Source organism: Manihot esculenta, chromosome 1 (genome assembly GCF_001659605.2).
Source record: "Manihot esculenta cultivar AM560-2 chromosome 1, M.esculenta_v8, whole genome shotgun sequence".
NCBI classification, from domain to species: domain Eukaryota; kingdom Viridiplantae; phylum Streptophyta; class Magnoliopsida; order Malpighiales; family Euphorbiaceae; genus Manihot; species Manihot esculenta.
The window spans coordinates 40,854,601-40,876,899 of record NC_035161.2 but is presented as its reverse complement, the minus strand read 5'-3'; the positions used below and the strand labels follow the sequence as shown (position 1 = coordinate 40,876,899).

The window sequence follows — 22,299 nt, the reverse complement described above, 5'->3', positions numbered from 1 at the left end:
AAAAAAACAAGAGAAAAAATTGATTATTAAATCGAACCAAACTGATTTATTTTAATTTAATTCGATTTATATATATATATAATTTAATTAAATTTAATCTTAATTATTAATTAAAAAATAATTTTTGATTTTAACGGTTCAATTTTGAAACCAACCCATCGTTTGATTACCTGAAAAGTAAAAAAATTATTGTAAATTCACACCATACAAATAATCCTAAAAATTAATACGAATGAAAATAAAAATGTAAATGAAATATTGTAAAAAACAATATTACATGAATAATATATTGTAATATGAGATGGAGAAAAATAATATATTTAAAATGTAAATAATACCCTTTCTCTTATAATTGTTCATATTTCTTTTTTTAACTGTTTTAAAATTATTATTTTTTAACTATAATAAAATATAAATTAATTATTATAATTCTATTTAATTATTTTATTTTTTAAAAAATATCTTATTATTTAATATATTTAAAATAATAAAAAATTATATATAAAAAAAAGAGTAAAAAACTCGGAATCCGATGAAATTTATATGCCAACATCTGTGTCCAGCAACCATGGGTCTTTAGTGTTACAGTTGCTTATGGCTTCGAACTTGGTGAAGAAAGAAATTGCAACCGAATTTTACAGTTAAAATTTAGAATCAAAGTCAAATTATAGATCTTTAGTTGTGCTTTTATAGAGGTGAGGCTGTGCTTAGTTTAATTTAAGCAACAGGAGTGCTAAGCCGTACTACAACTCAAACAACCAGGGAAATACTTTTACACATGTGTATAAATATTTTAATAAATAAATGTCTTTTATATATTCAAAATTAGGATAATTTCACACTGGATGATTACAAACAATGTTGGTGACGGGGTACGATAACCCCTCAAAACTTTTTCCTTTTTTTGATTTTTATATATAAAATATACTTATTATTATTTTTAAAGTAATAAAATATACTTATTATTAAAAATTCATTAAAAAATATTTTTATTAAAAAAAATCATACAAATTCTTTAAAATTTTTAAAATTTTATTATTAAAAAACAAAATACAAATAGTGATGGCAACTGATCGAATATTTTTAAATATTCGATCCAATTAAATTTTAATAGGGCAAATTTAAATAGTTATGATTCAATTTAAGATGAATTCAGATTTATAAAAGTAATATCGATTGTTTGGACTGTATTTTTATTATATATAAAATATTTACAGTATGAATTTATTTATATAAATAATTAATTTAATATAAAAATATATTTTATAATAATATTTATAATTTCTTTTATATTTTTATTTAAAAAATTAAAATTAATTTTTTTAAAAAATAATAAATTTTTTAATTAAAAATTATTAATGAAAAATATTTTTTATATAAATAAATAATTAAAATATATAAAATTACATAGATTCAAATTTATTCGAGTAATAATAATGAAATTTAAAATAAATTTAAATAATTTAAATTAATTTTTAATTGAGTTCATAATGAATTTAAATATTACTAATATAAATTAAGTTTAAATTTTAAATAATTTAATTTTTATATATATTTTATCCATTTTATATCTCTACACATATATGCCTTAAACATGACTTCTCTAAAATTTAGCATCTAACTCAATAAAAATACTTAAAATCTCACAAAATATTAAAAAAAAATTTATCATTATTTCAGTGTTAATAAAAATTAAATTATTTATCAGCAATTAATTTTATTCAAACATCTTAAATTGTAATTAGTAAAATTTTATATCATATACAATTAATTATTTAAAAGATTTTTTATTTTATTTATTAAAAAATTACAATTCGTATCATGAAACTATAATTGGTCGTTCTCTTCATATAGTAAAATTGTTACCGCCATTAAAATGTATAAATTTGTAATTAAGTCATCAATATAATTTTGTTAGTTGAATTTACTTATCCTCTCTCTATATATTAAAAATTTCAATAAGTCTTAAATTTAGTAAACCCACGTGGCATTTATATTATAAATATATATATATATTTCACTTTAATCTCCTAAATGGTCAACAAACGCTCTGACGTGTCAGTGACCAAATGATCTGTGATACCTTTGCAATATAAGTGGTAGGTCTATCTCTACCTCACACTTATTACATGTTCTGAGAGAAGTGTTAGAAGTTAACTTCACAATACCGTCAGATTATTTTGTATCACTGCTGTAATTAGAGGCTGATCAACCAACCAGGCATCATTATCATTGTTAAGTAACATTAACTGCTAACGTGTTTGCTTGATTCGGGAAGGCTTAACGCTAGGTACTTAAAAGATATTGGTTGGGAGCCAACTTGAATTAGAGAACCGATTACTTTTACCCAGCCAAAAACGCCACGTGTCACGTGAAATGAAGATGCGGCCAGTCGCTTGGGATCCTCTAGCTGTAGCCATTCCGCTAATTTATAACTAATTTATTAATAATAATGACAAAAACAAGGAATAAAAAGGTTTTCATTAAGAAAATAAAAAGTGATGCCATCTAGATCCTCCTATAAAACAGCTATTCTTAGCCTCTTGACTTTCCCCTATAACTGAAAACTCCTTCTATCTCTCCTCCTTTCTCCCTATCTGTGTGCTTACTCTCTTACCTTTGAATGCAATCTCTGAAACACTTCTATGCCTGCCATTGCCATCGCCATTTGTTGGTATACGTGACTCAGAGGAGATGATATCGTCTTCTTCGGTCAAGTACTCCGAGCACAAAACGGTCACTGATAAGATCGCCAAATGCAATGACTCGAACTCCACCAGAGTAGTTCGGATTTATGTTACAGATGGTGACGCAACCGACTCCTCCAGCGATGAGAATGAAAACCCAATACTAGGTCATCAACGAATCAAGAAACATATCAACGAAGTAAGAATCAAAGATTGCGTGGAATGTTCAAATGGAAGAGCACATGAGTGCTCAAAATCGAGACCTAACAAGCAACCGTTGAGAAAAAGCACTAGAGATCAACTTTATTATCCGGAAAGTAAGAAGTATCGCGGTGTTAGACAAAGGCCATGGGGAAGATTTGCCGCAGAGATCAGGGATCCTTTCCGGCGAACGAGGGTATGGTTAGGGACGTTTGACACTGCAGAAGAAGCTGCAATAGTATACGATAATGCTGCTATCAAGATTAAAGGACCTAATGCTCTCACTAATTTCATAAAACCGCCGGTGAGAACTTCGACCCCAGATTTTGATATTGCTGCAATTTGTGAGTATGATTCTGGTAGGGAGTCTCATAGTTTGAGTTCTCCAACATCTGTTCTTAGATTTCAATACACTGAAGAAGCTGGAAATGAGCCACAAGTTTTGGACGGGAATGTGAGCAGAAAAGCTGAAGAGATTAAAGAGAAGGAATGCGATTGGAGATTGGATAAGCAAATAGATGAAAATGATTGGAAACCCGTCCAGTGTGTAGCGGAAGAAGATCCTGGTGGTTATTATTTTGAAGAGTTGATAGATTTTGAGAATCACCCTCCAGTATGTTTCGATGAATGTACAATACCGGATACTGAATTAACAGATGATTTTGCCGATGTTGCTGTGCATTTAAATTTAGATGGAGATTTTGGGTCATGTTTATGGAACGTAGATGAGTACTTTTGAGTGTTAAAGCTTGCAAAATCAGGTAAATGGGATGTTGGGTAAATTCCGAGTGGAGTTTTGGATAATTTTCTTGCTTTTTCTTTTGAATTTAAGTTTAGATTGACAATGAGTGTGCAAAACATGCCAATGCAAATACTTGTAAAATTTATTTTTCTAGCTCCTCTGTGGTTTACAAGTTCTGATTTTGAGTTAAAAATATTGCTCAAGGATTCGGTTGGTTAGATTTTTCTTTTCTTTTTTACCCTTTTTGTACTGGGGAGGGGCGGGGCCTCAAAAGGCAGCATGCCAAGTGGCTAAAGTGGTTTCCATGTTCAACGGTTGGCCACCTTTGGCTCTCAATGACCATAAGCTCTTTCTGTGTTTTTGTAGCCATTCTTTTTCAACCCACAACTCCAAAACACATTTCCCAATTGTGAATGCGAGTGTTTGGCTTTTCTTGTCTCAGAACATATCATGTGCTTGTCTAAGATATTCTTCCTCTAAACAAATATTTATAATTTTTTACAGTATTATAATGCAAAATCGAAATTCTGTTTAGTGTTACTAATTTTACATACCAAATGTCAGAATCTGAATACCTCCAAGTCTTCTTTTCCCCCTTCATTTATATATAAATAAAAAATCAAGGGTCTCAATGCTTTTGGACAGAAAAGTAATGCGGCAAACAGACCTGACGCTGTAAGGGTTATGCTTGGTCCACCGACATTGCCCAAGTGGGGTGATGTTGGGTTTAAGTTGAATACCATTTCTCTTGGGATGGAAATTTTGATGCGTCTGCACGAGAAACCACGAAGACAAAAAAAAAATGTCTTACACCGATATATCGGAAAGAGTGAATAAAATATGTGGCTAGGCTGAGACTACGAGCAGCAGAGCATGGGTTTTCTAGAAATTCCAATTAATAGAGATGGCAGGCCAGGGCCAGGCTTGCCTTAGAGGTGAAATCCCAGCGTGCTTGAATCCCCCGTCCAAGAGTCAGGACTCAGGAGATGAGAGAAAGGTGCTTTCTTTTTCCTGTAGCCGTAGGGTCTAATATATTACAAAAAGGTTAGTGGTGATAATTTTGCCATTGCAGGCTTTTATTACAGTTTAATGTGAAGGAGAAGTTTCAGAAGAAGAATAACACTGACCCACTTGCAACTTGCGAGCCTGAATACAAATCTTGAAAAGAAATGTTCAAATCAGACCCACTTGCAAAAATTTCAAGCCTGTCATTTGCCGACTTGTCCATCTCCTTTTTGAATTCAAGTTAATGTGTTGGTACAGTAACAAGTAACAAAGACAAAACTAGCCATTCCAGGTTTTTTTTTTTTTGGTTCAATTGCAGTAGTGTTTGTGTTTGGCTAATTGGTCCCTACATCTGCTTTTCTAGATGGCCAATCAATAAATTCACTAGCTAAATGATTTGTTGTTGAAATTGAACTAATTTTCTTTTAGCTACTTTGTGAAATACCTAAAAGTGTTACAGATGTGGTCTGGTATGTAGCTTTCCTTCACCACTTCGATGCACATTTGCAATTCCTAATCTCGAAATTCCTGACGGAAGCTCTTTGCCGTCGTGTTATCAGCGAACCGGCAATTTGTCAAAATTTGTCCTGCCCACCTGCAGAGCAACCCATTACTTATATTTTTCGTTTAATTAATTAAAAAATGTTACAGCTAAATTAAAAACTACTGACTGAAAAAAAAGGCAGTAAAATGTCAGTGATAGAACAATAAAACCATGTACTGATTTGACAGTCACTTTTTTTGATCTTTTTGTCGTGTGCCCTTTTTTTTTTTCTTATCTAATTTGCACTAATTAAAATTATCTGTATATTCTCTACAGTTTAGTAATTAATTTATTAGTTTTTACTTTTCTTATCCATTTTTTATAAATTAATTACTAAAATAAATAATAAACATTACTTAAATGATAATACTTCACATATTTTTAAATAGAGCATAAATATTATTTATTTTATTTTATTTCAATTATATTTTATTAAATATTGTTGTTGATTTAATATTAATTATTTTTATTAGTCACTGTTATTAAAAATAATTTAAAACTTTTATCTAATCAAGTATTATTTAGTATTAATTTTCAAAAGATAAAATAAAGAAATGAAAATTAAGTTCGACAATTGTGTGTACCAGTCACATTGCATCTTCACCAAGTTCCCCTTGCTCGTTTTGCGCTCAACAGTTCCTTTTCTTTTGCCCTCCGGTATCATTTTCCCCTCCTAGCCCCAAAAATGGTTATCGTTCATCGAAATAGAGAATTCAAGTTATAGAGAACTCAATGTCGATGGGATCGGTCATTTGGTGGCCGATAACGTCAGAAATCGCTCTAGCAAATCTCGACGTCAAATGTATATTTCTCCCTCTCATTAGCGCTCTAGCTATTGGTCCATCATGTCCCTTCTCATTCATCGGTCTTCGCCTTTAGCTGCAGGGATTGTTGTTGACGCTAGTTGTCTAGCTGAAAAATGGTAGATGGCAGAGAGTCGGGAATTGTTCATACGAAATCACTATTCCACAGTAAAGTTACTCTTATTCAAGATGATCCCTGACCGTGAACCATGGTCCTTGGCCACAGTCAGGGCCCTGTGTGCTCTACGGCTCTGCACTTCCCTCTTTTTTTTTTTTTTCTCTTTTAATAATAATTCATAGTAAGAAAAAGGTAAAGAACTCTATTAAAAAAAGATGTATAAAAATTTATAAATTTAAAAATTTAATTGGAGCAAGTTAATAAAGAACGAAATCACTGACCAGTCCAATCTGGTTATCGATAATTGATATTGTGGGTGAGGGAGAGGGAGCCCAGCTGAGCTCAGGTCATTATGGTTAAGAGCGTGATTAGAGACGGGTCCATCAGAGTTCAGAGATTAGTTGAACCAACCAACATTCATGAATCAACTTAACGAACCGGCCTCATAACTCACCAGCCACACATTCAACTAAGATTTGCTTTTTTCTCACTTTAATCTTCTCCTTAAGGGACTAAAGGGATTCTTTTACTTTCTAGTGTTTCAGATCCTTCCAGGGAAACCATACTAGGATGTCACATCACACACAATTTATAATCAATTTTCATAAAAGAAATCATATATTTACTTAACACTTATTTATCAAAAAATATTATTTTTTAAAAAAATTTTATGTAAGAATGGCATCATAATAAAAGAAAAATATATTAAACGCACTCTTAATTTTTTTATATGGTTGAAATCACTGCGTTAATAATATTAATTATTGGTAAAAGAAAAAAGAGAAAAGTGAAAAAAAAAGGAGGAGATTATGTTATGTCATGATGAAGATGCATGGCATACATGACAGCATGTGATGAAAGGAAACTGTGGGGTACAAGGTTGCATAAACAGCCAAGCCTTTCCTTGCAAACATAGCAGCTTCCCGTTAAAGTTGATTGCATACCCACTAAGTAAAAAAGAAAAAAAAAACATTAAAAAAGAAGACAAAATGATTTGTTTTGATCCACCACCAAATGCAAACCATAAAATAAAAAGAGGCCTACAATACAAAATGGTCTCAGCGACAACTCTCCAGCGCCCTACCACAAGTCCACGCCACAGACATTGGAAGACCTGACAAAACCTGAAAAGAACATAGAGTTTCGATTGGTGGGGTGCTTGTAATTTTGATGGAGTTGAAGGGGAGAAGCCTTCAGGCTCTTATTGGGAGAGCCAGGGCTTTGCAAGCTGGCGTTTCTGATGAAATCAGAGATTGTTACAGCTTCTGCAGGTTGTGTTCAGAAAATGGTCGTCTCTGTCATGTTGCAGAGACATCATTCCAGGAGAGGGAGAGATTGATTGCCATTAGAGATTCATTAAAAGAAGCTGAGGACGTGCTTATGCTTTTACAGGTACATCACTACTCTCTCTCTTCTCCTCTTTTCTGACAGATATAGCTGTTTAATTTTGCAACTCCTTTGCTGCACACAATTCAGAACTTTTGTTCTATTGTTACTTTCAAGTCCAAGAGGATTGATTCATTCTCAGCTTCACATCAACTCTGAAAGCAACTTGTCTCTGACTTGCATAAACTTTCTCATTTCAATATTTTAAACATGAAATTCCCATGTTTCAATAGCTGGAGTACTATTTAGTGCCACTTGCAGTTGTAAATTATTGATTTATTTTATGGCTTCCAGCGCCTTCCCATCATAAAATAAACAATAAAATCAATTTCTCAGTGGTTGAATCTATGATGAAAAGATTTAAGGACAAATCTACATATTGAGAAGAACAGCTTTCCCCATACTGTTGATTATCTTCAGCTTGATTGTGTTAATCTTTATGCAGAGATTAAGATCTTGGCAAATAGTAGACAGAGATGCAGCCCTTAATCGCTTAGAAGAGAGCAGAATAATTCTAATCGAGAAAATGAAACAATATCCTGCAGGAAGATCCATTGATGTAGTAAAAGAGCTGAATGCTTGGCTTAACAGTGGAAAGATCACTGCTTTTGATTGGAACTGGAATGGGGAAATCAACAAAGAAGTGGATTCTAATAAAGGGACAAGAAGTGGGTTCATCAGTTTTTGCATTAGAATGCTAATTGATCCATGTAACTGGCAGAAGGCAATTGGGGTGGCAGCCAAATTGGTTGTGATTTCAGCAAGCATTTCATCTACAATGAGGCTTTGTCATGCGAGGCAACAACAGTATTCTGCTCAAAGTAAAGATACAGTACCTTCAGTTTCGGATAGACCTCTTGATGTTTTCCATGGAAGGGGATGACTTGTCTCCACTGATTCTCACCGTTTTAACGTTATACACAGTTTTAGTTCTCTTGGTTTGAATGATACTATTTTTTTAACTGTATAGTACCAATTAGGGTGGGTTTTTGGTTTTTTCCAACTCCCAAATATTTCTTGAGTTTTCCCTTGTAACTTTACCCCTACTCCAAGATTACTCTTTTGCACTTTATTCTCCCGTGTCAACTTCCCGCCTTGCTCAACATTTTTAGCATGTAAAATGCTGTTAGTGGTTACCCAACAATTTAATCGGTGATCGATTTTATATTTAATGAGAGATAATAGACATGGAAGTGGACCAAATTTTAAAAACCAAATCAAATCAGACCAAATCAAAAGGCGGACTGCTGATTTAATTATTAAAAAACGGATCCACGTGGTGGGCCGATTGGGAGGCCCAATCTAGATACGAACCACACATACAAAGGAGAGATTTTTCCTTGGTCCAGAGTCCATCACTGTGGCCCTCTTTGGCTGTGTGTGGAGTAGTAGCAGAGGCGTACACCTCAGGCTGAGAGTCGGCGCAGCACCAATTGTTTGGCGCCCTTATTTCCACGCCACGAATCACGTCGTTTTCTCTTCTATATGCTTATTGCTTTGCTCCTTTGTCCCATGCAAATTAAGAAACCTCCTGATATCAACTAAATCGAAGATTTTCTCTGTTTTCCTTCCATAAAAAATCATCGTAATCCCTAAGCTTAATTTCCATAATTGAGGTTTGACAGCTGTGTCAGAGTTGGCGTCTTCCGTCGCAAAATTCAAATATGGCTTGCTTTTGCGAACCCGAAATCCCTTATGATTAATCCAAGGGGCTTTTGTTTTTTAAAAATAGGGAAAATCCCATATGGTGGGAGGTTCAAGGCAGAGCTTGCCTTCGTGGATTAGCGCAGCAGCGGCGTCCAGAGTCGATATTGATGGGAATGTTTCGTCTGTTTCAGACACCATGTTTTATTCTAATGCTGTTAAAAAGGATGATTCCAAACCGGTGTCGTTAGATGCCAATTTGGGTTTGATGGAGAGGGCCTTCTCTGCCGCTGGTGCTGCCGTTGTCTCCGCCATCATCGTTAACCCTCTTGATGTCGCCAAGGTATTCGCTCGCTCCAATTTTTCTTCCAATTTTGCCTTTTTGCAAACTGGGTGTTGTTCGTGTTTTCAATCAATGTAATCACTAGGATTGGTGAAAGGCTACCTTTTCTTGAATTGAAAATTTTTCCAATATTATAATTGGATATCTAAAGTTTAAGTCTTCATTGTGTTACATATAGACAAGGTTGCAAGCACAGGCCGCTGGAGCTCCTAGTCAGGGAATATGTAGAGCTTCTTGTTTGGACGCAAATAAGGTACACTTGTTGTACCGGCTGTAATCTTTGTTTTTATGAGGAAAGAGAGGGACTTGAAAGCTGTTATGTTGATTTTGCTCAGTTCAACTGCTGAGCTTGTTCTGAATGCTGATGTTTGCCTTTTAGATGCTTCCGGGTCTGAAATATGCGGTACCTGATTCCGAACCAATGTGCACTGCAGAATGTAGCAGGTATAAGGGAACGCTGGATGTCTTCTGTAAAGTGATTCGCCAGGTTGGTCGAATTACTGAAGTTAAATATACTGCAAATTGTGCTAATTAATAGACAAATTGAAATTACAATTTATGTCCAATGCTAAAATGCTTACTGTTTTATATATACCTATTTTCCAAGGAGAAACTTTCTAATTTCTCTAACGCTGTTATAAAGTGGCTTTTTGCCGTTAGGTAGAGAACAGCACATTTCTTTATGTTTCTTTCATCACCTTTGAAAAACATATCATCATTTTGTATATGTATTGTTATATCAAGGAACAGAGAGTTTGGAGGTTTTTTTTTCTCATTAATTTTCTTGGAGTAGCCATTGTTTATAGAACCCCTGTTAACTAAGCTGTCCATAGCGCATTAATATATTATGAAATATACATAGATGTAATTTAAGAAACATATTTCATAGATAGATTTATGTATTCAAAGTAAGTTAATTAAAGCCGTGGCACTACAAGCTTTGTATTCATATGCAACCAAGATTTTCTGCTTTTATCTTATAAGGTGCATCTGTTTTACATATTGTTGAATTTTATATTTGGTAACCACTTACTTATTGGAAGTCTTCACAGTGGTGAGTTTTTGCAGGAAGGATTTGGAAGACTGTGGAGAGGCACAAATGCAAGCTTAGCTTTGGCTGTGCCGACTGTAAGTTCATTAAAAAAGGGATGTTCTTGTTTGTCATTATGGTTTGTCAAATCATGCAGTCGATGCTTTATAGTGTTGCAAGCTAATTTACATCGTTGATGTTTTTGGGCTGACACATGTAGTTACTTATTATTAACCAGGTGGGAATCTACTTGCCTTGTTATGACATTTTCCGGAATTTAATGGAAGATTTTACAAATCAGAATGCTTCAGCCTTGACACCATATGTACCATTAGTTGCAGGGTCAGTTGCACGGTCATTAGCTTGTGTGACTTGCTACCCTGTGGAGTTGGCAAGGACCCGCATGCAGGTACTGGGTTACATCCTTATTTTGGAGACTTAGTTTTGTATTGAACTGCTTTTCATTCTAGCCTCCTCTTTATATTATAGGCATTTAAAGAAATCCAAAATGGTAAAAAGCCTCCGGGAGTGTGGAAGACACTAATTGAGCTGATTAAGCCAGTTAAGAGCTCAAACAATCTTCAAAAGAGTAAGTCGATTCCTGTTTGTGTGCTTTTATTTTTGCATTTTCATCCCTGCTTGAATTCTTATTGAAATCACTAAAAACAGTGCAAAGTTATCGCATACTGTGGACTGGCCTTGGAGCACAACTTGCTCGTGATGTTCCCTTCTCTGCAATATGCTGGTCAACCCTTGAGCCTGTGAGTTTGGAATACTTGTCTCAACAAGTGGACAATGATTCTGTAAGGTTTTTGGATCAACACACCTTGAACTTAATGATGCTTTCTTTTGTACTTGCTCTCAGATTAGGAGAGGAATTCATGATCTTGTGGATGATGAAGGCAGTGTAGCGAGTGTCCTTGGGGCAAACTTTTCTGCTGGTTTTGTTGCAGGAACTCTGGCAGCTACTGCTACATGTCCATTAGATGTTGCAAGGACCAGAAGGCAGATAGAGGTAATACTCCAATTGTTAAGATTGTCTCTTAGAAGTTAATAGAGATAGCTTTTTTCATCACTCCCCCCCCTTTTCTGCTAGAAAGTTACAAAAGGACAAGGGAAGGGCATGTGGTTGATAAAAAGTTGTACACGGGATAAATCACATATCAGAACTGCATTGTAGTTTGTAGATGCCGGTTCTTGGTATCTTAATTGTTCCTGTAATATGTGGATATGATTGCTTATCAATGAGCAGAACATCATAAATTCTGTCTTGCCAAAACTTTTATGTTTGATGCATATCCTTTATTTGTGTGGTCTAATTTGTGACTTAGCATGTGTTTTGAGATTATGATTGTATTGGTAATTGGGCTTCAATTTTAGTACTTTGGAAAGATATAAGTTCAATAAAATATGATGTCTCTTTCACACAAATTTCAACATCTTTCAACCAGAGATGCTGCCATATGGGTGATTGCTGTGTTCTTACCTTTGTATTGATGCTTTGCCATAAAATTGGAAGTAGAAACCATAACTGGGAATGATAAGTATGTATTTTTGATGAAATTGTGAAACTTGGAAGAAATTACAAAACAAGGGGGAAAAATTATGGTGATCTAGAAAGAACGAATTGGAGTAATGGATTGACTTCCCAATAATGTTTATGTGACTTCCACACAATCTTTAGGGTGTCACTAACATGATACTGTTTGTTCTGTTTGCCATTAATAGAAGGATCCATCTAGAGCATTAAATATGACAACAAGAAAAACATTGCAAGAAATCTGGAGGTATGTACTTAAGTTTTATTTTTAATTTCTGTGCAGTACATAATTTTTTCCCCCTTCCTATGTAAGAACTACGAATTGTATATTTTTTTTGGGTTTTTTTCATCTATGATGTGATTGCGCTTGACTCTTGTATATATCAGTAAATTGATGTGAGAATCTCTCATAGGTAGACACCTTGTCTGATGACTGTTGTGCAAGGCTATTCCTACACGGAAAAGTTGCCTACATATCCTGCGCTATTAGGGGTGATATTATTATAGCATTCGGTTCCTACTATATGAAGAAGTGGAAATTAGCTTCAGGGGCAATCTTTTGGGTAAAAAGAGCCACCATGTAGTAAATTGTTATATGGCTTTGATGCTTTATTACATGCCTAATTTGCCCTGCCACTCCATAATTTTTAGGGTTGAAACCATCAGATGTTAGTTGCACTTGCACCTCCAGTTATTAGGCTTGAGACATAAATTAGTTGTTCAATTATACCATGTGCTATTCATGATTGTTGGTTTTGAGCGAGTGAGTGAGCTTTGAATTAGAGTGTGGTGTCCTAAGTTCCATGTCGAACAGGGATGGCGGGTTGAAGGGATTGTTCACAGGAATTGGACCCCGTGTTGCACGCACTGGCCCTTCTGTTGGGATAGTTGTTTCCTTTTATGAAGTTGTCAAGTATATGATACATCGGAGACACCAACTTACAAATTGAAGATGATGATTCTGCCACTTCTACCATTCACAAAAAATGTGGATTGCACCGCAAGTTTATTCCGTTGGATTGCTGGGCCCTGGAATTTCCAGCCTGCCATAATTATTTTCCCTTTCAGTTATGTGGTGTAATTATTCTTTTCTCCAGCTAAATGCCCGATTTGAAGTTGTAATGTGTAAACGCAGCTTAAGAATAATAATCATAATAAAGAATTGAATTATAACTACAATCCACGAGAACCATATGTGATGTGGCTAATGTGTTTTTAATTTGAGAAAAAAGCATTAATTAGAAGAAATAATTTCGTACACCATGTAACAGAATCGTGGGTGAGATTTTTTTTTATTCAATTAACTCTTTCTATATTTTATATAAAATGAAATGAATTCCTGAATTTACTAAAAATTTAAAAAATTAATCGTAATTCTGCTAAGAATCGATAATTTTTATGTTAAACTTGTAATTTTAATGTCTTATTCCCCCTCGACTGTCTTGTCTTTACTTGGAAGTGAGAAATATTCTGTGCCACGGGAAAATGACAATTCACTCTGGAGGCTGCAAATGCAAATGTCCACATTCACCCACATGTTGGTTAGGTTACTTAGAAGATTATTTTTGTTTAGTTTGCATTCTCTACACCACACGCTGGGATATGGTGTATCTGTCAATTATCGTTATCAACAATATACTAACAGAAATCTATAAAATCCCCGACGACCCAAAAATCCAGATGATACTGAACTAGTTTGGACTTTGCAGCCCATCAAAAAAGTATGAAATCTGGATAATCGCAAGTCACACGGCATTAATCATAACAGAAGAGAGAATAAATCTACAGTAGAAGAAATACACAGCCAAAAAAGAATCCAATGTGAGCTGCAAAGAAATCAAAATTTCCAAAGCAAATGCAAACTTATCCACAGCAGGTAAGAAATTCCTTCTCAGCCGCCAATGCTGATAGATAAATAAATTAAAACACAAACTCAAAAGAAGTTATAGGAGTCCAGGGGATGAATGAGGTATGTAAGCACCAGCGCAACAAGCATCAACGAATAGGCGATTCCTTGATCTATAGAAGTGCCTGTAACAAAGCAAATTAACGAACATTTCAATAACTTTCTTTTTGTAAACAATTCTTATTTTTAATTTATAAGCAAATAAATGTCTACATAACAGGATTCAGAAAAGAAACAACAAATGCCGTCAAGAAGGTGAAACGGACTTGATTATTTCAGATGTAGGAAACAACTGAGGAAAACCGGTGAACTCACCATCGCTGGTGGGAGCAGGAGCTGGGGCAGGAGCTTGCGCACGAACATATGGAGAGAAAATAAGGAACATAAGAGCGAAGAAGGCAAAAAATCTAAGGAAAGACACTGACGAGACGCAACCTGCCATTTTATTTATGTTAGCTAAGGGGGGGGAGAGAGAGAGAGAGATTATTATGAGGAGAATAGCAGAGACGGAGAATTTAAATAGAAGAGATGAATGGGTGAGGCGTGATGAGAGTGCAAGAGAGAGGAGACCGGCAGGCCACTATGGCCAAGCCCAACTAGCGCTTCCCACTTTCTGGTCGTTGATTACAATACATTTTACATATTCTACCATTGTTTGGGTGAGGTGTGTGGGGTCCATTTAGATTTTTCTTTTCTCAAATCATATATTATATGCACAAAAATAAAATAATTTGGAATGCAAGGCCATGTGGCGGTCTTTCTAAATTGTTTATGTTACAGGCTGTCAAAATAGTTGTCGCTGACTCATTAATTCCCCTTTCGTTTCTTACCTAATATCTTCCTCATATTTTACCAGATTTAACGGCTATTTTCTTTTGTTCCCTTTCCCCTCCTTTTCCAAACGTCATTGTCGCAGATCGAGGCTAATAATCTTTATCCTTAAACAGTTTTCATTTTGAAATGCAGTTCAGTTGTGATTTGTGATTTTGTCTCTCTCAACTGATTTTAAATAAAGGCTTTTTGTTGCTGTTGCAATTTGAATTATTTATTTATTTATTTTGCCCATAAGATGAACTGGAAATATATTGAAAAAGAATTAAGTTTGATGAATAGTGTCCAGAGCCGGTAATGTGAGGGTAAACTATTTAGAACTTGGACTGGTTAAAAAAAAAACAACCATACAACTACCTAACATGTTGTATAAATTGTAATAATATAAATACTTGCCTCAATAATCATGTTTTAAACATAACCATCCTGATGCAAAATTTGTTCTTTATATTTATTAATTATATAAATAAATATGATATTATAATAGACATTTGTATCATGAAATTTTTAAAATTATAAAATAATTTTTAAAATAGTATCAGTCACATATAAAATTATAAAAAGCAATATTTGCGTCATGAGTTTCAAATAGATTGAAATTTTCTATCCTATTGGTATTCCATATGTTAAGAAATACTGATAATGCAGTAAGAATTAATTTAGTTTAACTCTTTAATTGTAATTGCCACAAATTAAACACATTTTACTTTATTATACAAGGTCTAAATATTTAACTATATTGGTAAAATAGTATAAATATATAGACCTTTTCGTCCCATAAATCTTAATAGTATTTCAAATCTATTTATAATTTAATTTTGAAGTGAGAAAGGAAAAATAATAAATTCTATTACACAACTCAGCTAATTAAAATCTCCATTGAATAAAAGAGAATATGAGGGGCATGGTGGACGCACGCCTCACAGAAAACGATTGGAGGGGCAGCAGGAAGACGCTCACTGCTCTCCTGGCCCAAGGGAATAGGCGATTGGAATTCCAAATGCAATTAATAGACTGTAAAAGAGCGAGATCCATACTCCAGCTAATAAATGCAGATCAGACATACCGATTAACTCAGGTCATCTGTAACTAAAACCTCCAACAACGCATCTAACAAGTGAGAACCACCAATCACCTTACAGATTCAAACCTGTAAGTCTTCTAGGGCCTGCCACAAATCCAATCGGTAGCGTAGATAACCCACACATCACATCGTATAAAAAAGTAAGAAGTCACCAAATATGCTGCACATGTTATGTTGCCACTTGTTTGCGAGATATTAGGTGAAATGGGGCACGATGGTCGCACGGAAATTTTTACTCGTTTACCCTCCAGCCCAGTAATACGCAATACCTGAATAGCATCTAAGAGATTCAAGCTAAGCAATAAACATTGCAACTCTGACAAACCTGATACAGTGAGATTCTGAATCTCAGAAACGTGAAACAAGATTTAGCGGAAGAAGCTCAACAAAATCAAACAGCCAAACAATTAACACACCGCAAATCATCAAGCTTCCCATAAAATAGGAACAACTATGATGTAGTCCACATTTATTTACAACCATTCCTCCAGATTGTCCTGCAAATGAGAAATTCCAAGGCTAGTTACCTTCAGCAGGAAGGAATTTAAGAGGAAATGGACAAAACAACGAACAATTCCCGGAGCAAACCAACCAAACAAGGTGCTAACAAAATGTTGCAATCTGTTTGTATACTTTACATTCATAAAAATAGTACTTTTGGGTTGTGATACTATACAAGCTGTAAGTTGCATAAGATCGTGTGTGTGTGTATATGGAGAGAGAGAGAGAGGGATTTTCATAGCAATTGTTACCTCCCTCCCAAAAAATAATAATAATAATAATAATAGTGAAACTAAGTAAATTAAATGCAATATAAATAAATTGTTAAACTAGTCTTGCTCATATGAGAATGCAAATGGAACTTGAGAATCCAAGCAAGTACCTAGAAATAATTCTCTTTAACTTAATTTTGGATCCACTGTTCCAGTCGCATTGCCTTCTCCTGTTAAAATGTGGTCAGGATCCTGCATTAAAACATTCAGTTCTCAGAACTTGCTTAGATATGTAAAAGATATGCCAACGTGAAGGAGTTGTTGATATACCTCCATTCCCCATTTGATGTAATCTGGGGATTCACAGGCTTTATATTCATCAACCAAACTCTCAATTATGTCCCTTGATTCATCAAATTCAGAAAGATCATTGTCCTGGTTGCATTTTAAATTGAATCAGAACATGAAGGCACCACAGTGCAAGTAGTCTCAAATCATAGCTACTAATAAAAAATTGTACAACATAAATTCAGAGAGGGTATTGTAAAGAATAACATAAGCATTCAGATAGTTTCGTAGGAGCACATCAAAAAACGAAATCATGATATTTATGATGGAAAAGATATGGTCTTTGTTCAAGAAACTAAATAATTAGAGATCAAGCAGACCAATATATGGCAGAATCCATATATCGATACAAGGACCTGAAATGCACGACTCTTTTAAAGGAACTTACAGCAAACATTGGGAATTTCCGATAATTATCAAGAAAAGCTTGCTTCTTTCTCAGCTTCTCATATTGGCTCAAACATTTGCTGAAGAGGTGCCGGATGCTAGTGTGGCTTGCTAGCATGAGACCACTTACCTACAAATGCAGCATATACAAGTTTACTCTTCCTCAACTCAATCAAAATCCTTGTACTGCTTGAAAAATTCTAAAGAACAATAAACCAAAAACAAAATTTACGAAGCAAAAGACAACATATTGTGTCATACCCTGTGGGCAGTTTGGACATATGGAGACTTTCTTGACAGAGCAACCTGCCAAATGAAAAAAACCAGCATAAAAAGAAAAGCAAATGTAATTCAAAGGATAGACAGAAGGTTAAAAAAGATATTCATTATGTTCTATTGAGGGTAAGACCTGTATACTAGCAGGGCCCCACTCAATAAAGTTAACGAGCTTTCTTTCTCGAATCCTCTGCAAACTTTCGTGAACCTGATAAAAGAGGAGGCCAAACAACACTGTGAAATCATTTATACTGAAAGTGAATTTGAAAAAATTGCATGTTTCTATTCCAATAATGTTATAATGTTGTCCACCCTTCATCAATCTTCAAAGTGACATGTAAGGATCAAAACAGTTCAGTGAAGGAAAATGAACCTAGATAAACTAAAAGCAAAATTATTGTGCCCTTTGAGAGAGAAATATTAGAGAATGACTTGGTGAAAAAAACATAAAAAAGGAAGTTGCATTACATGCTCAATATGCAATAATCTAGCAAGTCAACAGTCATCTTAACAGAACCTGGTCATTCCATGGCTGCATTTACTATGAAAATATCCCAAGTGCTGACCAAACCCAAACAAACTGAGAAAAGCATTGAAAGCAGGCATAAAACTCTTTCCATTGTATGTAAGAACTCTTTAAGATTACTTCCATAGTCCATCTTTAAAATGGATGGACAAGGAAGCAATGGTAGGTACTGAACCAGTAACACCAACAAAACCTCCACCGAACACACATTGCTAGCTACTATAAAATTAAGACTATTAAGAATCATCATCTAATAGTTACTTATTTGTCCATGAAAATTTGCAGAAAAGTTCACATAAAATGTTCATGAACAGTATAAGATTGTTACCTGTGTAGGATCCACTTCTCCTTGAATGATGTTCAATATTGAGATGTACTTTGCTTGACTAGCCTCTTTTGTCCGTGCATAAGAGGACACCATAATGTTTTTCGTCTACAGAGAATATCAGAACCAAGGATCTATTAGCTGCTGCTCCATTGAAATATTTACAAGTGAAATTTCTCACCTGCAGAAGTCTTCTCATCACATCAAGCACAGTAGTTTTACGTATCACATTAGCCTGCCAAAAGATAATTTGCATTAGGGTACCACATTTGAGTAAAACCAGCAAAGGCCAATATTGAAAGACTCATAAACCAAATAATCATTATCATGAAATTGAACTAATTATTGCATCAAAACAATCCTGGTCATTGTTCTCAGAAAACATAACTCTTCAGATTCTAAATATTGTAAGCTGATCATTTTCATTAATTACATAACCGCCTCTGGAACTGTGACTAAGCCAAAGGTTCAAACTGTGATAATCACAAAAGAGTAATTAAGAAAATATTATCAAGTTAAAATCTTACCTGGCGTTCCACTGTTAGAGGTGTATATCCTGTCATAAGAAAGTGGCATCTTGGTGTTGGAATTAAAGAAGCAAGAAGACCAACCAAATCATTGTTCATATAACCGGGATATCGTAATGTGGTTGTGCTAGCAGACATTACGGTAGATACCAAAGAGTTAGTTTGAGCAAAAGTAGGATTCGACAGATGTAGTCGTTCCACAGCAATTCTATTAAGTGCAGTATTGTCGAGGACAACAACACAATCAGCATTTAGTGTCAGTCTCTTGAGTGTTAAAAGTGAGTTGTAGGGCTGGACCACCACATCACTTGTTTCCATCTGGTTAGGAAATACACTGTATGTCTGAACCAGTTTTTTGCTATATCGATCATTCAGCGTCTCCAACAGATATGAACCCATACCTTCATTACAAAATGTGCAGGCAGCCAAGCAGTCAACAATACAAGATTGTAAATGCAAATGTTTTAGTTCATTGGGTAAATGCAAATGTTTTAGTTCATTGCTTATAATTATATGCTACTAATTGCATTAGTTTATTGTGCAGCCATTAAAGTTAAAGCACTGGAATTCAGAACACTAATAAAGTAATAGACAATGTAAAATATACCTGAGCCTGTTCCCCCAGCAATTGAATGGCATAGAACAAATCCCTCAAGACTATCACTTCCATCAGCTTCTCTATCAATCATGTCCATTATATCCTCTTCAACACCTTTTCCCTGATAGCCAATGAACACAGAAAATTTAGTTGACCAGCATAAGCATGATGATTTTGAGAAACTAAAACATGACTCGGGACATCCACAAATAATATCACATATTTGTACCTGATGATATCCACTAGCCCAGTTATTTCCAGCACCACCACCATGATCTGAAACAAAGATGTTCTCATGATTGTAGAGATTTCGGTATTCACTATTCTGAATACCATTGATTACCCTAGGCTCCAAATCTATCAGTAAAGCTCTTGGTATGTAATGCTGATCATCAGCTTGGTAGAAGAAAACGTCTTTCCTATCACCTCCCTTCAGCACCAAGGATTATAATGAAATAGGTTAGCATAATCCGTGGATCAAAACTATCATAGAGAGTAATGATTGACAACATATTTATTCTACAAAATTATCTGAACTAGGTTGCAAATATTCCTAACCACCTATAACAGCAGCAAAAGAAATCTTGACGTGCGTGTGCGTGTGATCCTTTTTTATGCCAATCTCTAGTGCGCCACAGAATTTTGTTATCAATAAAGCTTCAAAATGAGCCATTTTCAAGTCATTGACCAACTCAACAACTCCACTCAAACAACAAACAGATATCCTGCTATATCGAGTGGCCTCTGGATTCCTTAACCATTTTGCTACACGGAGCAATATACTCCACTGAAAAATTTAGACAAAATTAAATTCATAAACAAACGGAATAAATAACAGAGTAATCATTTTGCTACTATCAATGACCAAAAATTACCTAAATAAATAATTGGGTTAGTAATTATTGAACGCATATAACCTTGAACTAAAGTTAATTTCACGATATTCTTAGGGACAGCCTATACCAGCTAACAAACATACAAAAAAGCAACTTGAAAAGGGGACCAATATAGCTTCTCTGTAGCAAATTTCTTAGAGACCAAACAGAAACTACAGAAATGAGGATGGGAAAATACATAAAGTGGAAAATGAAGGGTCACCTGAGTAGCAAAATCCTCGAGAATGCCTTCTTTGCTAATACCGTGCTCAAGGCAGAGCTGCTTCCAGAATTCCATGCCGATCTGGTTCCCGCATTGTCCTACTTGCAATGTGATGATTTCTCGAGGCATTCTGTGTATTTCTTCTTTTTCTTCTTCTTCTTCTTCTGGGGAAACTAGGGTTTTCGGAAAGAGAGAAAAATGTGAGTATGTATCTGGCGCGTAGGGGTAGAGGTTTTAAAAAAAAGTAGAAAGCGAGGGATGGAAAATCGTGGGAATTTGACAGGCGTGAGAGCACTGTAATCTGTAGTGAGGGTGAGGACTGGGAAGTCTTGTGCCGGCTGGATAAAATTGTTCTGCGACTAATGCTAACGTGCGCAATATGTGTGCTTTACTTTTATGGACCGGGCCTTGGCGAGAGTGTGTTAGTAGGACGGCGAAGACTAATGGGTTTAAATTGGACCTTTTTAAATAATAAGTAATCAAATAATGACCTGAATTTGTCAATGGGCTCACTCTTTCACCTCAACTCTCCACTAGCCCTAATTGTCTCTAAAAATGCAATCATCCAACAAATTTTTTTTTTTTTTGAAATAGTAATTTCACATAAGATGTTTAGTTAGAATGGCAAATCAAAAAATCATTAATGATTTTTCTTGATATGCTTTCATTTCTTAATTATATATGCCTACTTTTATTTTGAGAGATACTTAATATTTCAATTTTATCAATAGTCGGAAATATATATATTTTTATTTTTATTTTTTTTAGATTTCATTGAGTAATATATAGATTAGATAATAAATATAAGCGTCTAACAATGGATTGGTAAAGAGAATCATCCATCATCATTTATCACACTTGGAGAAAACGAGAGAAAAAAATTCCATTATTTGATCACACACACTACAAAAGAAGTAAATCCCACATTGACTTCATACAAACAGACCAGCAAACCTTTCCCATTTGCTAATTAAGAATTGGCCATCTATGATGCCTCACATTCAAGAGTAGACCTTTATACATGCACTTCGCTTCAACTTCATAATAGATCAGAGCATTTTTCACGTCAAGCCATATAGTAACACTGAAATACCTAAAAAGAAGCACAACATAATGAAAATGTCTAGTGAGGCCAAAGAAAAGCTCCCATGGCAAACTTCCTCTTGTGTTCAACATTTCCAGTGATGGGCAGGCCATACTCTTTGAGCAAGCAGTTGAGCTTCCACTCTTGCATGGCCTCATACTCAGCTCGCGTGTATCTAGGATAGTGCAATGGCATTTGAAAGTAGCCACAACGATCCTTTGCTTTCTCACCATTTTGTCCACCGTCAATATTCGCAGCCGGCCTTGTTACCGACTCCATTTCTTCGCCTAATGACCTATTCTCTCTTGTTAGAGTTGCATTGTATCTAGCTTTTGTTCAATTCCCATATATGCTCTCCCTTGTTCCAGAAGCTTCTATCTCGAAATTGATGATAAAATAGCAATTAAAAAAAAAATGCTAAACTCTTTAATAATTGTATATTTCCCACCTTTTTGGTTTTGTTAAAAGCTTTACCCGATTGATTAAAGATCCACTAGGCCTTGCGAGTGTCCAGTTCTTCTAGTCCACAAATTGCCTCTATGAATATCGGAGA

At 34.8% G+C, this 22,299-nt stretch overlaps 4 protein-coding genes across 6 annotated transcripts; 2 read left to right on the top strand and 2 right to left on the bottom strand.

The window, feature by feature from the left end:
• Positions 1 to 2,490: 2,490 nt before the first annotated feature.
• LOC110614851 (ethylene-responsive transcription factor CRF6) lies at positions 2,491 to 4,070 on the top strand. The gene has a single exon (XM_021756532.2). The coding sequence runs from the start codon at positions 2,695 to 2,697 to the stop codon at positions 3,625 to 3,627; it is 933 nt and encodes a 310-aa protein (XP_021612224.1). The 5' UTR covers positions 2,491 to 2,694; the 3' UTR covers positions 3,628 to 4,070.
• A 3,087-nt stretch (positions 4,071 to 7,157) lies between these two features.
• On the top strand, positions 7,158 to 13,222 carry LOC110614788 (mitochondrial carrier protein MTM1). Of its 2 annotated transcripts, none has more exons than XM_021756461.2 (11): positions 7,158 to 7,492; positions 7,932 to 9,473; positions 9,652 to 9,726; positions 9,853 to 9,960; positions 10,542 to 10,601; positions 10,742 to 10,912; positions 10,993 to 11,092; positions 11,173 to 11,264; positions 11,369 to 11,518; positions 12,232 to 12,290; positions 12,457 to 13,222. In XM_021756461.2, exons 2-11 carry the CDS (start codon positions 9,231 to 9,233, stop codon positions 12,458 to 12,460), a joined length of 1,062 nt encoding a protein of 353 aa, XP_021612153.1. In that variant the 5' UTR covers positions 7,158 to 7,492; positions 7,932 to 9,230; the 3' UTR covers positions 12,461 to 13,222. The 2 variants fall into 2 exon arrangements, with proteins under 2 accessions (XP_021612153.1, XP_021612144.1); XM_021756452.2 differs by having other exon boundaries at positions 7,160 to 7,492; positions 12,858 to 13,222.
• Positions 13,223 to 13,778: 556 nt separating this feature from the next.
• Positions 13,779 to 14,549, bottom strand: LOC122721391 (arabinogalactan protein 20-like). Its single transcript, XM_043949079.1, has 2 exons — positions 14,265 to 14,549; positions 13,779 to 14,074 (listed from the first exon to the last, which is right to left on the bottom strand). The coding sequence occupies exons 1-2, from the start codon at positions 14,389 to 14,391 to the stop codon at positions 13,977 to 13,979; spliced, it is 225 nt and encodes a 74-aa protein (XP_043805014.1). The 5' UTR covers positions 14,392 to 14,549; the 3' UTR covers positions 13,779 to 13,976.
• Positions 14,550 to 15,564: 1,015 nt separating this feature from the next.
• LOC110614777 (tubulin gamma-1 chain) lies at positions 15,565 to 21,013 on the bottom strand. Of its 2 annotated transcripts, XR_002487845.2 has the most exons (13): positions 20,663 to 21,013; positions 19,794 to 19,994; positions 19,574 to 19,685; positions 18,967 to 19,367; positions 18,621 to 18,674; positions 18,443 to 18,547; positions 17,722 to 17,796; positions 17,574 to 17,618; positions 17,314 to 17,442; positions 16,908 to 17,012; positions 16,748 to 16,829; positions 16,281 to 16,361; positions 15,565 to 16,189 (listed from the first exon to the last, which is right to left on the bottom strand). XR_002487845.2 is itself a non-coding variant. In XM_021756440.2 (12 exons), the coding sequence occupies exons 1-11, from the start codon at positions 20,789 to 20,791 to the stop codon at positions 16,764 to 16,766; spliced, it is 1,422 nt and encodes a 473-aa protein (XP_021612132.1). In that variant the 5' UTR covers positions 20,792 to 21,013; the 3' UTR covers positions 16,141 to 16,361; positions 16,748 to 16,763. The 2 variants fall into 2 exon arrangements, 1 of the variants encoding a protein (XP_021612132.1); XM_021756440.2 differs by having other exon boundaries at positions 16,141 to 16,361.
• Between the last annotated feature and the right edge of the window lie 1,286 nt (positions 21,014 to 22,299).